General features: G+C 45.5%; 1 protein-coding gene across 1 annotated transcript in view; it reads right to left on the minus strand.

Annotated features, from left to right (window-relative positions):
* Positions 1–16285, minus strand: part of clasp1a (cytoplasmic linker associated protein 1a) — a 300065-nt gene that overhangs the window by 59372 nt on the left and 224408 nt on the right. The window contains exons 30-31 of the mRNA XM_063048559.1: positions 7239–7317; positions 4122–4265 (exon numbers count right to left, since the gene is read on the minus strand). Of these exons, the coding sequence (XP_062904629.1) occupies positions 4122–4265; positions 7239–7317 (223 nt within the window). The remainder of the gene's footprint in view (positions 1–4121; positions 4266–7238; positions 7318–16285) is intronic.

A 16285-nucleotide genomic window follows, 5' to 3' on the forward strand; every position in this document is an offset into this window, starting at 1 on the left:
TTCCCTCGGGATTAATAAAGTATATATCTATTTATCTATCTAAATTCAGGGCATTAGAACTACAGAAGTGAGACATGATTATCACTTTGCAAATAGTAATTTTGACATGGGATTATAACAGATAAATGGGGCTTGATTCCAATGCCAGATGAGACCAAGGAAGAAATCAGACTGACTGATCTGCCATTTATCACATGATCATATTTGTTCTGTCAGTCATTTAAAATTCATTCAGTCATAACAATGGTACTAATGCTGTACATTTTTGACTGAAAGCAGTTCAGCTCACTGTTTGCATGGAAGGAAAATCCTTGATATTAGTAGGTGTTGCGCATTACTTTTATTTATGGAAACATTCAGAATTTTATTTTACTGTGGCACCATATTTGTTTACCTGAAGAAATGCTGTATTAAGAATATTGTTCTGATCCTAAACTACAAGCAACTTGCACGTTATATGAACTCATGAAGGAATGAGTTTTAAATGACTCACAGAATATAGCCATCTGATAAACGGCAGATTAGCCAGCCTGATGACTTTTTTGATCTCACCTGACATTGAATACAATAGATAGGTAGGGTTTGTATTACAATTTGCAAGTGGACATTTTTAGATAATCCAAACAGAACAACCAGTGCTTCCATCACTGAGATACTGAGATTTTAATCATCTTTTTAAACGCAAACAACAGGAATTCTGCAGATGCTGGAAATTCAAGCAACATACATCAAAGTTGCTGGTGAACACAGCAGGCCAAGCAGCATCTATAGGAAGAGGTGCAGTCGACGTTTCAGGCCGAGACCCTTCGTCAGGACCTGACGTCGGCCTGAAACGTCGACTGCACCTCTTCCTATAGATGCTGCTTGGCCTGCTGCGTTCACCAGCAACTTTGATGTATGTTGCTTTTAATCATCTTTCAGTCTGTCAATTTTTAAGTAGTTTCTTTAAAAAAGTAATGGTAATTTCAGTAAGGTCCTTAGTCACCTAGACTTGCATTTTCTGTGATGCTTCCTGTGTCTTCCTACATGAAGATGGACATAAAATACTTGATTAATATTTCTGGTAATTCCTTACTCTCCAATACAACTCTTTTCTTGCATCAGTTTGTATGCTCTAATACCCTAAACTCTTGAGAATGACTTGCATGTGGTGTATTTTTGAGGCAAAATTCATATTCCTTGTCACCTATCTAGCAACAGTTTAAATACTGATCAAAGATAGTTTATTGTCAATTCTTTTAATGCAATGTGGCTCGCTTATTTGAAATTTAAGGCACTACATCTGAATGATAGGTTTATAAATGCTGTACAACTTTCTGGCTCACAGCCATCTTGACCATACTTCTTCCTACCCTGTCACCTGTAAAAATGACATCCCTTTTTCTCAGTTCTTTCATCTCCATTGCATCTGTTCCCAGGATGAGGCTTTCCTTTCCAGGACATCAGAGTTGTCCTCTTTCAAAAACAGTGTTTCCCTTCTTCCACAATGATGCTGCCCTCATCCACACTTCCTCTCCACTTTCTACAGGGATCACCCATCTGTGATTCCCTTGTCTGTTTGCAAACACTCCCCCACCCCCCGCCCACCACCATCACGAATCTTCCTTCAGGCACTTATCCCTACAAGTGGAAAAAGCATCACATCTAACTCACCTCCAATGAAGGCCCAAACAGTCCTTCCAGGTGAAGCAACACTTCACCTGCAAATTTGTTGGGGTCACCTACTGTATCCAGTGCTCCTGATACAAACTTCTCCACATTAGTGAGACCTAATCTAAATTGGGAGACTGCTTTGTCAAGCACCTTTGTTCTGTCAACATGAAGCAGGATTTCCCAGTGGCCAACTATTTTAATTCCAATCCCCATGCTGACATGTCAGTCAATGGCCTCCTCTACGACCACAATAATGCCACTCCCAGATTGGAGGATCAACACCTCATATTCGGTTTGGGTAGCTCCCAATCTGATGGCATGAACATCGATTTCTCCAACTTCTGGTAATTTTTCCCCGTTCCCCTTCCCTCTTCTTCATTTTCCCACTCTGGCTCTCCTCTTCCTTTTTCTCTTCTCACCGCCTATCACCTTCCCCGGTGCCCTTCCTCCTTTTTTTTTCCCTAAATGGTCCACTCACCTTTCCTGTTTAATTCTTTGTTCTTCTTTAGCCCTTAACCTTTTCCACCTACTACCTCGCAGCTTCTCACTTCATCCACCCTCGACTATGTACTTGGCTTCACCTATCACCTTCTAGCTTGTACTCTTCCCCTCCCCTCCCTAACCTTCTTGCTCTGGCTTCTTCTCTCTTCTCTTCTGGTCCACAGTTCTCTGCCCAAAGCATTGACCATATGCTTCCTTCCCTGCCTGCTGCCTGATCTGCCAAATTGCTCAACATCTTTTATGTGTTACTCTGGCCATGAGAAATGCTAGGCATTGGCAATTTGCAATGGCAGTAAGAAGGGTAAAATATCATTCTGACATTCAATATCATTATGATTGTCAACTTCACCAAACTTAATGGAGTAGCTGTCAAAAATCACATCTACAAGATCAGTGGCTCAGTATTCTGCAGCAAATCACCTACTAACCCATTAAAAATTTCCACCATCTACAAGACACACATCAAGAATACTTTCCACCAAGCAGCTGGAGTTCAGCTTCAGCAAAAACAAAGTTAACTCAGTATCATCCACCATAATTCCAACCTCTGAAGAATACATTACCTACAAAGCACAGCACAGAAAGATTTAACAATAACCTTCCCCAAAATCCTAAACTCAATCACCTAGATACAAACAAGAGACTGTAAAGGAGCGAGATATGCTAACTAGTGGAGTGGTGTCACAGCAATACCTGGCATTCAATGTCAGTAAGACAAAAGAGCTCATTGTGGACTCCAGGAAGGGTAAGACAAAGAAATATATAAAGCTCTCAGAGGGATCAGAAGTGGAGACAGTGAGCAGTTTCAAGTTCCTGAGGATCTAACCTGTTCCCAACATATTGATGCAGTTATAAAGAAGGCAAGACAGCGGCTATACTTCATTAGGTGTTTGAAGAGATTTGGTATGTCAACAAATACACTCAAAAACTTCTATAGTTGTACTGTGGAGAGCATTCTGACAGGTTGAACACTGTCTGGTATGGAGCTTGGGGGTGGGGGGGGGGAGCTACTGCACCAAAAGGAGCTGCAGAGGGTTGTAAATTTAGTCAGCCCCTTATTGGATACTAGGCTACAAAGTACCCAGGACATCTTCAAGGAGCGTTCTCTCAGAAAGGCAGTGTCCATTATTAAGGACCTCCAGCACCCAGGGCATGCCCTTTTCTCACTGTTACCATCAGGTAGGAGGTACAGAAGCCTGAAGGCACACACTCAGCAATTCAGGAACAGCTTCTTCCCCTCTATCATCAAATTCCTAAATGGACATTGAACCCTTGAACACTACCTCATTTTTTTTTAATATATAGCATTTGTTTTTTTTGCACTATCTTTAATCTATTCAATATATATATATATATATTGTAATTAATTTACTTATTATTTTCTCTTCTTCTATATGATGCATTATATTGAACTGCTGCTGCTAAGTTAACAAATCTCACAACACATGCTGGTGATAAACTCAATTCCGATTCTGAACAACTTTGCAGGGAAAAGCTAACAACTTTCAAGTTTTTCAAGTAATGCATCTTCCCTCAAGAGTTTGTTTAAAATCATAAAGCCTACTAGAACTGTTGTAACATTGTCATCCACTGTGACCAATGCAGTTCAGAACACTAGCTCACCAACACCCCTCAAGGGCAATTAGACATGGACATGCAATAACTGCTGGGCTTGTCAGTAATGCTCTTATCAAATGAATTAAAAAAGCTTTCTACTTGTCTTGTAATTTCAGTTCTGTTACTTCTCAAAGAATAAATATCAGGGGCAAAGCAGAAATGCAATGTTAAAAAATCAAAACTATCTTATGGTGAATGTTATGAGACTAGAATGCAACCAATGCATCAAAGCAAATAGCTGAATAGAAAACTAACTAACATATTTGATTCACTAAGTAGAACATAGAAAGACCAGCTTCAGACACTGTCTCAGCTAACACAGATATTCTAATCTTGGAATAAATTCCTACCTTTCTCACATCAGAGCTCTTTGGTTCAGTTGTCCAGGTTATGATTCGGGACACAGCAAGGCGAGTCTCACTGGAATTAACAAAATCTGCTGGATCCATCTGCCTGGCCAGCCTCTCAATGTACTTCAAAATAGCAACTTTCACCTGCAAATAAACGTACTTGAGTGGAATGAAGATGGAACAATGCAATACTGATGACATGGATAATTGAAATCAAACACAATTTTATTTTTAAATCCAGATTTTGTTAAATTCTTCACCAATGAATGAGAGTCAACTGATATACAACACATTCTGTGTAAAAATTTCTTCCTTTTGAGGGTAGTTAACTTCTGAAATTTCCTGCCCTCAGTGTGTCAGCTGTTGAAGGGTGTGAGGGAAGAAAAATGAGTGCAGTTACTATTACAAAGGATTCCAGCATGATGCCAGAGGACTGGAAAATTGCTAATGTCACTCCACTCTTTAAGAAAGGTGGAAGACAGCAAAAAGGAAATTATAGACCGGTTAACCTAATCTCAGTGGTTGGGAAGATATTGGAGTCAATTACTAAAGGAGAAGTTATGTAGTACTTGGTGAACCAAGACAAGATGGGACAAAATCAGCATGATTTCCTTCAGGGAAAATCTTGCCTGACAAACCGGTTGGAATTCTTTGAGATTACAAGTAGGATAGATAAAGGGGATGCAGTGGATGTCGTATATTTGGACTCTCAGAAGGTCTTTGACAAGGTGCCACACATGAGGCTGCTTACAAAGTTAAGAGCTCATGGTATTACAGGAAAGTTACTGGCATGGTTGGAGCATTGGCTGATGGGTAGGAGGCAGCGCGTGGAATTTAAAGGATCCTTGTCTGGTTGGCTACCCGTGACTAGTGGTGTTCCACAGGGATCAGTGTGTGACCTCGTCTTTTTATGCTGTATATCAATGATTTAGATGATGAAATAGGTGACTGTTTGCAGATGATATGAAGGTTGGTGGAGAGACAGGTACTGTTGAGGAAACAGGTAAACTGTAGTACTTAGGCAGATTAGGAGAACGGGCAAGACAGTGGCAAATGAAATACAAAGTTGGAAAATACATGGTCATGCACTTTGGTAGTAAAAATAAATATGTAGCCTATTTTCTAAATGGGGAGGAAATCCAAAAATCTGGAACGTGAAGGGACTTAGGAGTCCTTGTGCAAAACACCCTAAAGGTTAACTTGCAGGTAGAGTCAGTGGTGAGGAAGGCAAATGCAATGTTAGCATTTATTTCAAGAGGTCTAGAATACAAGAGGAAGGTACTGGTAAGGCCTCACCTTGACTGCAGTTAATAGTTCTGGGTTCCTCATCTAAGAAAAGATGTGCTGGTATTGTAGAGGTTTCAGAGGTGGTTCACAAGGATGATAGCTCTGGGTCTGTACTTGCTGGAATTTAGAAGGATGAGGGGGAAATCTCACTGAACCCTTTCAAATGTTGAAAGGCCTAGACAGAGTAGATGTGGAAAGGATGTTTCCCATGGTGAGTGAGTCTAGCACAAGAGCACACAGCCTCAGGATAGAGGGGTGTCCATTTAAAACAGAAGTGAAGAAATTTCTTTCGCCAGAGGGTGGTGAATTTGTGGAATGTATTACCACAGGCAGCTGTGTATTCAAGGAAGAGCTTAACTGGACCCAGCATCAAAGGTTATGGGGAGAAGGCTGGGGAGTGGGGCTGAGGAGGAGAAAAAAAAGGGAGTAGCTATGATTGAATAGCAGAGCAGACTCGATGGGCCAAATAGCCTAATTCTACTCCTGTGTCTTATGACAAGATAACATCATTTGGGACATTTTAAGCAAATTCAAATAAATACTTGGAAGGACTGACGATTTGAGGATTATGGGCATCTAGTACAGGAGTCAAGGCCAACATAGATAAGCCCAAATTTGAATGAAAGGACAGGCTTAAAGTAGCCTACCCATCTTATCTTCTTGTCTATTCTACATTAATTTACAAATATAATCTGAACATTTCCAAAGTGCTTCAACTACTTGTCCAAACTCTCACAGATAAGGAATCTAAAGCAAGTTTCAAGTTAATAATAAGTTGGTAAGGATAAACCAACTAAATTAGTTCACCATCTCCAATAATTCTGTAAAAGGAAGGCAAATAAGGTGATCTAAGCAAGATAGAGAAACAATTCACATCATGACAAGTGAAAACTAATTTGCTTTTTCTCCCCTTTTCAAATGAAATGTTCAGTCATTAAGATCTACTCATACCAATTATTGAGTACCAATAATGTAAATTTGTTCAGAAGAAAGAATTGTACAGCACAGGATTAGGACCATGCTGTTGCACTTTCCAAATTAAGGTAACAATGCCTAATTAAACTACCCCCAATTACTGCAAATGGTCCACACCCCCTTCCTATTTGTGTGCTTATCTAAAACCATTTTGAACTTGCCCCACACACCTCCTTTGAACTATCCTACACTCACTTTAAATGTATCCCTTTCAGTATTAGACACTTCTACACAGGGAAAAAGGTACCAACTATGCCCCTCAATTGTACAAATTTATGTCAGGTCTCCCCTCAGTTTCCGTCACTCCAAGTCTACTTTGTGCAACCTCTCCTTATAGGACATGCTCTCTAATCCAGCCAGCATCCTGGTAAACCTCATCTGCACCCTCTCCTAAGCCTCTACATCCTTCCTAAAATGGAGCAACTAGAATGAAATGCAATACTTCATATGAGCTGCGACGTCAATATTACAATTCTATCTTCACAGGTCTCCAGCCAGAATAAGACATAATGACCTCTACCCTCTTGGGCAAACACACTCTTGACACCGCGGATCTCACGCATCTTTATTTTCTTGGTGGAGAAATTAGGAAAACCTGTCACCTTTTCCGCAGGAGACAAAGTATCAATTATATTTTCATATATGCAACATCAATTGGACATCAGGTGAAAATTCTAAACCAATTCAAGAGAGAAGATATGTCATATTTGTTTGAACTACTATAGAATCAATACCAGAATAGTTCAGGCCATGGTTAAAGATCAAAGCTTAAAATATTAATTTAGAAATATTCTCCCAAAAAAGTTCAGCATCGAATTGAAACTAGATATTTTGAACTGTTATTTTTGTACCAACCTTGAGATTAGGCGTTTGTGTTTGATCCACAATAAATCGCATTAGAATATTGAATTGTTGATCAAATGGGAAAGACTCTCTGTAAGTGAAATAAAAAAAATAAGTATCGTGTATTTTTCTGAATAGATTGCATTGATTACTGTCATAGGCTTTTCTATCGTTAATTATTAATGTTCAAGAGTTTACGACTAGATATTGATTTGTTTTAAACAACTTAGCATCCCTTTTGGATTTGCATCAACATACTTTTTGTCCTCCAAATTACTATAATCCAATACAGATCTTCACTTCAGTTCGCTTCTTCTAACTTTGGCACAATTCTTTTCCTGTCCTTTCCAGCTATTACATAACATTTTCCAGTTGTAATACAAGATCAATACCTGGAACTGTTAATTCTCTCTCTTTCCCAATGAGTGTTGGCCAGCTAGACACTTCCCAGCATTTTTTGTTTTTATTTCAGACTTGCAATATCCTCAGTATTTTGTTATATTTAATCTGATTTAATTTGCCAATCTAGTTCAAAGCAGCGAACTTTCCTTCCAAAGTACAATGAAGACAATCAAATACATCTGAACTGTAATGACTGCCACGTAAGCGCAATTTGCTGATACAGGCTTCCCAACAGGCAGTAGAGCAAATAACTAGTGCAAGGGGTTTCTTCTTTTATGTTACTGCTAAGGCTAATAAAATGGCTTCTTTGTTATGTTATAATAAAAATGGCTTTTCTGTAATAGTAACTGTGATGTAAGGAGTTCTCTCTCTCCCCTGCTTGTTTGGGTAATATTATTGATAAGAGAGAACGAACCAATGAGTGTCCATGTTATTCTTTTTGTGGGTGATATTCTGTCTCATATGGCTGGGAAACGTGTGGTTTGGCAAGCTTTCAGGAGGAGACCCAAAGAGGAAGGACATACTGGACGTGCTCTGGTAGACCGCCATGGTTGGTCCCCAGGGGCAAGTCGAGGAGGTTGGAGGAGATCGCATGGTGGAACGAAGACCCCATTAATTGAGCTCCAAGGGTCGTGCACGAAGTGGTTGAACTCTGATAAGTTTGGCGCATTTTACTTTCCCTTTTGTATTGTATCCCTATTAATTACACAGTTCCAATAAGATTTATACAGTGTAATCTGTAAATCGTACATTGTGTGCTGGCTAATATTTGATGTGTGCGTTTGTACCAGGTGGCATTACACAGTAATGATGCAACCATGAGACACAGTTGGGCTGACGGACGGGGTTTCCCCTAGATAAACACAAGCCGATAGACCTGAGCATTACATTTGTGGGGGCTCGTTCAGGACTGAATTCTGTGTAAGCTGTATAAATCGCCACGTTAAGTAGTGCGGAGATGGACCTGGATAAGATTGTAAGTGGTGTGAGTTCGAGGACGTATCGGTTAATCATGCGTGCATATTAAGTGGGGTGGATTTCCGCACTTTGGAAGAAGTGCTAGTGCGAGGGTTGAGTCTGATTAAAGCTATCGGCAAGGTAGAACTCATAGCTAGAAGGTGCAGTAAAGAAGTGGAATCCAGCTGGGTGTTGGTTCGTATGAGTGCTGACGTCATGACATTGGAACTGCCAGCAACAGTCAGCGTCCCAGGGGAGGTAGGGCTGTGGGGCCTTCACACCCTCCCAGAGGATGAATGTGATGACACCAGGGGAGGTGCCAGTAGCCAGTGGTGGAGGGTTGAAAGAATTTGTGACAGAACAAGTTCTCGGGGTGATGAGGGAAGAGGGGCAAGAAGGGGTCAGAGTGGGAAGGATTCGTCAGGCCCCGTCCCCCAGCTAGAGGTGAGACCCCCAAGTTGGCAGCCATTACTTCCCTGGCGAGATGGGCCGAGGGGCCGCACCCGAAGCTGAGAATTTTCTCAGGAGCCACGCCCACCCCAGAAGGGGAGGACGATTATGAGACATGGATCGAAAACACGTCCCAGTTGTTAGGGGAGTGGCGGCCGGGGGCTGAAAGCTGAACAGCCCCCAGCTTCCCTGATGGAGTATCTGGAAGATTTGGAGGATGCGTTTGGATTGACAGGAGGTTCCTGGGAGTTTTTAGCGGAGTTTCAAAACATGCGGCAGGGAAGAGGGGAAAATCAGATATCTAAGGGTTCCCTGGGGGAGGGCAAGGTGGCTTGGAGTCTCCGGCAGTCCTATAAAAGGAGCCCCCCTCCATCGTTCAGTCAGCTGATTAAAGAGATGCGGGAGGATGAGAGTGTGTTGGGCCAGAAAGAGGACTCTGGCCACCGGCGACGATCCTCGACGGTACAGCAAGTGGTGGCAGGGTTGACAACTGAGCGACCCAAGGGGTCCCAGGTGGGTAGGGACCCCTCGCATGAGTGGATTGACAGGGAGAGCACCCCCTTCGGGTGAGTGGGGCCCACGGCGGGCTGCGCAGTGGGCTGAGTGGTGGGCGTCCCGGGAGGAGAGAAGCGGCAGGTAGCATGTACTATAACTGTGGGAAAGAGGGGCATTTCCAATGGGAATGTGAGCGGCGGGAATGTGAGCGGCAGGAGGTGTGCTACAGCTGTGGGGAAGAGGGACACTTCCAGAGGGATTGTGAGAGACAGGACACCCCGCGGAGGGCAAGCTCCTGGGTGACTAAGAAGAGAGAGGTGTTGGGAAACTTATGAGAGACTCAGTGAGGCAACGGACTGCAGTCTCTGGAGGAACACGTTCCCCGAAATCTGCCATTAGACCCCCGCAAGCTCAAGCCCTTATTCCAGACGGATTAGTGGGACCCTGCTCCAGCGTGTCCCTGTGGATAGAGAGAATCTTTGCAAGGGCAATCCTTGATACCGGGTCGCAGGTCACCTTATTGTACTGGTCGTTCTACAATAAATATCTAAAGCATTTGCCAGTAACCCCATTTAATGCCCTGGAGATTTGGGGTATAAGTGATGGTGATTACCCGTACGATGGGTACCTGTCAGTGAGATTGGAATTCTCGGAGGGCGATGTGGGAGTGTCTGAAGCCCTAGAGATGTTGGTGTTGGTTTGTCCGAATCCGGTGGAAACAGGTGGCACTGCCCTTCTGGTGGGGACTAACACCCCTCTTGTGCGACAGCTCCTGGGAGCCTGTAAGGAGAAGGCAGGGGAGAACTTTCTGGAGACCCTCTCGGTACACCCAGTGTTTCGAGTGGCGTTCAAAAAAGTGGGTGGCCACAGGGGGCTGGATCCTGAGTTCAGACGAGGGATCGTGTGGTGTACTCAGGCGAGGCCTAAGGTGATATGGCTAGGGGAGGTGGCACTAGTGTTGGAGACCCCCAGATTCCCCGGCGTACCGGCGGGCGAGGCCCTGTTAGTATAGACGCTCTGGAAGACCTTGAAAGGGAGTCCCGGTTCCCGGCTGGGGTGCTGGTGAGACCTGAATCGCAGAGGCCCTCAGTTCTCCAGGCACGCTGGATGGGGGTGATTGTAAAGAACACAACGGACAGGGAGATCACCTTTAAGCGCAGGATACCCCTTGCACACTTGTTCCCGGTGACGATGATGTCTAGCACCCCCGTGAGGCCCACTGGAGGAAAACTATTGGAGAAAAGGGGGCTGCTGACTGAGGGGGCCTTTAATTTTGAGGACTCCCCTGTGCTGCCGGCGTGTAAGAGAAGGCTGGTGGAGAAGATGTTGAAGCTAGGGGATGTCTTTTCTCAGGGCGAGTTTGATGTGAGTTGTTCCAAGAGCACTCGTCACACTATCCGGGTGATAAATGACACCCCATTTAGAGAAAGGTCGCGGCGGCTGGCCCCGGCCGACGTGGAAGATATGCGGCAGCACTTGCGCCAGTTGGAGGATGCGGGGATTATCTCAGAGCTCTTATGCATCCCCCATAGTAGTGGCTAGGAAGAAAAATGGGAAGGTACGCATGTGCGTGGACTACAGGACCCTGAACCGACGCACTGTCCCTGACCAGTATACGGCCCCGAGGGTTGAAGACGCGGTGGCCTGTTAGTGGGCCGATAAAGAGAAGACCGTCTTCATCTGCCCCCTGGGGTTCTTTCTGTTCAAATGAATGCCCCAAGGCATATGGGTCATGGAGAGGACAGTGAACTTGTTCGAGGTGTTGGTATATCTGGATGACTTGACAGCGTTTGGATCTACTTTGGAAGAACATGAGGAGCGGCTGCCGAAGGTGTTAAGCCGGCTGAAGGAAGAAGGGTTGAATCTTTCCCTGGACAAATACCAGTTCTGCAAGATGTCTGTCGGCTATGTCGGACACATAATCTCGCGAGATGGAGTGCCTACTGATCTGGCAAGATAGACGCAGTGACCACATGGCCAAGACCCCAGACTGTGAGCGCCCTGCACTCGTTTTTGGGGTTCTGTGGGTATTATCAGCGATTCATGAAAGGATACGCTAAAATGAGTCACCCATTGAACCAGCTTTTGTGTGGCTAACCACCCCATGGGGAAGAAAAGGAAGGGAGACTGAGGGCAGGAGGCAGGAGGATATCTGAACCAGTCGGAGCCCAATGGACCGAGGTAGGATGCTCAATGCGAGGAGGCGTTCCAATCGCTGAAAAGGGTGCTGACACAGGCCCTGGTGTTGGCTTTTGCCGACCCCGGGAAGCCATATGTGCTACACACTGATCCCAGCCGAGAGGGGCTGAGGGCTGTCCTGTACCAGCAGCAAGACAACGGATTGAGGTCAGTGGCGTTTGTCAGCCGAAGTTTGTCACCGTCAGAGAGACACTATCCCACTCACAAGTTGGAGTTCCTGGCGCTGAAATGGGCGGTGCTGGACAAGTTGAGTTACTATCTATACGGGGCCAAGTTTGAGGTGAGGACGGACAACAATCCTCTCACTTATATTCTGACCTCGGCGAAACTGGACGCTACAGGGCATCAGTGGTTGGTGGCCTTGTCTGCCTTTGAGTTCAGCCTGAAATACCGGCCAGGGAGTCGGAACATTGATGCAGATGCTTCATTTCATCAGGCGCGTGAAGGATCGGGCAAGGACGAGGAGTGGGAGAGCGTCCCTGCCCCAGGAGTGAAGGCTATGTGTCAATTTGCGAGGGACGCTAAAGCCGGAGACCTGAAGGGGCCGGATCGGGCAGTGGATTAATTGGGGGTTGATATTGACGCGCCACCCACTGTTTACTGTATTTGACTGTTCTGAAGAACACTCAGTTGCCGGAGTTGAGCCCCCAGGAAGTGGGGGCGGCTCAGCGAGATGACCCGGGCATTGGCACTATCTGGTATGCGGTTAAAAAGGGTAAAAACGCTCAGGCAGAGAAGGTGAAACACGCCTCAGTGCCCTTACGACTGAAGGAGTGGCCTCGATTGAAGCTGAAGGACCAAATCTTATACCGGGTCACGTCACCCCCAAACCGCCCCCGGCATTGTCAGCTGGTCATGCCTGAGAAGTATCAGAAGACTGTGCTCAAGTCAATACATGATGATTCCTGGCATTGGGGGGTGGAAAAAAACCTATGGATTACTCAAGGACCGGTTTTACTGGCCCCGGATGAGGGGGGAGGTGGAAGAATACTGTAAGAGATGTAGTCGTTGCAGCAGGAGGAAGACCCTGCCTGCGCAGGTGGCTCCTTTGTCCCACTTGCAGAGTGCGGGACCCATGGACCTGGTGTGTACGGATTTCCTGTCTATTGAGCCAGACACCAGCAACATCGCGAATGTCTTAGTCGACTATCACAGATCACTACACTAGGTATTGCTCAGGCGTTTCCCCACTAAGGACCAGAAAGCGACTACAGTGGCGAAGGTGTTATGGGAGAGGTATTTTGTTCATTATGGCCTCCCCAAACAGCTACATAGTGATCAGGGAAGGGACTTCAAGAGCAGGCTTATCCATGAATTACTGGATATGCTTGGGTCGAGAAATCCAGGACCACGCCCTACCACCTACAGGGTGATCCTCAGCCCGAGGGGTTTAACCGGACTCTGTTGGACATGCTCGGCACTCTGGAGATCAGCCAGAAGAGTAAGCAGAGTCAGCACATCAGGCATTTGGTTCACTGTTACAATTGTAGCCGCAATGACGCTACGGGGTATTCGCCTTATTATCTGATGTTCGGGCGGGAAGCGAGGTTGCCCATTGACCTTTGTTTTGGGATTGAAGCAGGTGAATTACCTTCGAAGCCCTATCTGAAGTATGTGTCCGATATGAGGAGGGAGTTGAAAAGGGCGTACGAGTTGGCTGAGGCAGTGGCCACCAAGTAGCATCAAGGGAGTAAGAGAAGGTATGATCAGAATCAACTTATGCCGGAGACTGGGTCCTCATACGAATTTAGGACTACCTGGTAAGCACAAGTTGGCAGATCGTTGGGTGGTCACCCCCTATGTGGTAGAGAGCCAGATGCCGAACCTACCTGTTTACCGGGTGAGACCGGAGGATGAGAAGGGGCCTGTTAAAGTACTCCATCAGAAGCACCTACTGCCCGTGGGTCAAGAGGTGCAGGTAGACCAAGAGCCCGAATTGGAGTTTACGCCTAGTACTAGGACTCTGTGGAGGTGCGGGGTGAGGGAAGAGCCTACCATGAAAAAGATGGGGCCGGGCCCAGCCCCGGAAATGGATACTGCTTTGGAAGATGATGATAATTCAGATGTGTGGTACCTACTTCCGTTCGTTAATTCCCCGGTACCAGAAGAAGCAGCTCCTGACCCTTCCCCCACTGAGTTAGGTGAGAGGAGGGAAACTGTTGGGGGGCAGCCTGCGATACAGCCGGTCTTGGAGGGAGAGATTGTGGAACCAGAACCAGAGACAGATGGCTCCAAGTTGACGAGGGGTCCTAGTGAGGGAGCGGACGAGGGTTCGACAGGTCGACCCAGGGTGTCTCCAGTGGTGTCTGAGCTGGAAGTGTCGCCAGAAGAGGTACTGAGGTCTCAGAGAAGTAGGAACACCACCCTCCCACCCCCAGAGAGGTTGACCTATGTAGCGCCAGGAGAATAGAATGTGATCTCTACCGCCCTGGGAAGTTATGTCACTGCTTTATGCACCTGGGTTGGGTTTTGTGTTTTGCAAGGAGGATTGGTGAACTCCTTTAATGTCATGAGGACATGACTTTATTTGGTGGGGGGGACAGTGTAAGGGGTTTCTTCTTTTATATTCTGCTAAAGCTAATAAAATGGCTTCTTTGTTATGTTATAATAAAAATTGCTTTTCTGTAATAATAACTGTGATGTAAGCAGTTCTCTCTCTCCCTGCTTGTTTGGGTTATATTACTGATAAGAGAGAGAACTGTTACGTACCCCGTAACTGGGCTGCTAAACCAGCAGAAATGGACCACTTAGTTGCAGTCTGGATTACTGGAACTAAGGAAGTTTTATTAAAGAACTCTAATCGTAATGATATAAACGCAACAGATTAGCAATGATAAAACACACATGTACACAGAACGAGGGTAATAGGAATCAACCAAGCTCTATTGCAGTCTAGGGGTAAAATAATCAGTCTCAAGTGACGCAGAGTTCAGTTCACAGGAATCGCTGTTGTGCCGTTGGGGAGGGGGAGGGGGAGGGGGAGGGGGAGGGGGAGGATGCCAATTCTGATTCACACAGACGTTTGTTCTTCGCAGTTAGCTTTTGGGCGAACCCTTTTATGTCTTCTGTGGTCACCAACTGTGACCCCTCCATTCCGGATACCACTGTTCTTCCGCGGAGAACCCGGCACCCAGGCAAGGGCAGACACACACACACACCAGGTTCCTGCCGATCGTACCCTTTCACCCTGTGCGTCTATGGTCGGTTCCCGCGACCAGACCTCCAAACTCCCACCAACTCACCAACTTGTGGGGGCACACCGCTTTTCCAGGGTCTCGTTATCTTGTGATCTCGTGGTGTGTCGTGCCTTAGCGAACCTGTTCTTTTTATCCCCCTGCTGTGGTATCGCCTGTCCATCAAACTTCAAACAGTTCAGGTTCAAAGCAACCGGTCTGTCAATACTCGGACTGGTGTCTCTTTTCGTTATCTCTCTCTCCTCTCTCATCAACATTTTGAACGTTTCTCCATTTGTCTCCCTTATCTCTCTCATCAGCATCAATCTTCTGATAACTTGGTTTGTTGTCACAGAACGAACCAATGAGTGTCCATGTTATTCTTTTTGTGGGTGATATTCTGTCTCATATGGCTGGGAACCCTGTGGTTTGATAGGCTTTCAGGAGGAGATCCAAAGAGGAAGGACGTGCTGGATGCACTCTGGTCGACCACCGTGATTGCTCCCAAGTGGCGAGTCGAGGGGGTTGGAGGAGATCGCATGGTGGAAAGAGAACCCCGTTAATTGAGCTCCAACGGTTGTGCACAAAGTGGTTGAACTCTGATAAGTTTGGCACCTTTTACTTTCCCTTTTATATTGAATCTCTATTAATTACATAGTTCCATTAAGATTTATAAAGTGTAATCTGTAAATCGTACATTGTGTGCTGTCTGACATTTGATGTGTGAGTTTGTACCAGTTGGAATTACACAGCAACTACGCAGCCGTGAGATACAGTTTGGCAGGCGCACGGGGTTTCCCCTAGATAAACACGAGCCGATAGACCTGAGCGTTACACTGGGAAAGCTGGCATTGCTAAGAGGATTGCATATGCAAGTAGAGAGAATAGGCTCAGTTATACAGGATACTGGTGAGATTTGATGTGGAGTATTGTGTATAGTGTTTATGCCCATAGCTCAAGAAGGATGTTACTATATTGGAAACAGTTCAAATGAGCTTTATTAGATTACCAGAATGGACAAGATGTCTTATGAGGAAAAAGTTAAACAAGATGTGTTGCATCTGGATGGATGAAAGGCAACGGGTTTTGTCTACATGCACTTTAGCAAGGCATTTGACAAGGTCCTGCATGGGAGGTTGGTTAAGAAGGTTCAGTTGCTCCGCATTCAGGATGAGACTGTAAAATGGATTAGACATGGGCTTTGTGGGAGAAGCCAGAGAGTGGTAATAGAGGGTTGCCTCTCCGACTGGAGTGGTGTGCTGCAGGAATGAGAGGTGGGTCCTTCGTTGTTTGTCATCTATATCAATGATCTGGATGATAATGTGATTAACTGGATCGGCAAATTGGCAGATGACACTAAGACTGGGGGTATAGTAGACAGTG

This window comes from Mobula hypostoma, chromosome 5, assembly GCF_963921235.1.
Source record: "Mobula hypostoma chromosome 5, sMobHyp1.1, whole genome shotgun sequence".
NCBI classification, from domain to species: domain Eukaryota; kingdom Metazoa; phylum Chordata; class Chondrichthyes; order Myliobatiformes; family Myliobatidae; genus Mobula; species Mobula hypostoma.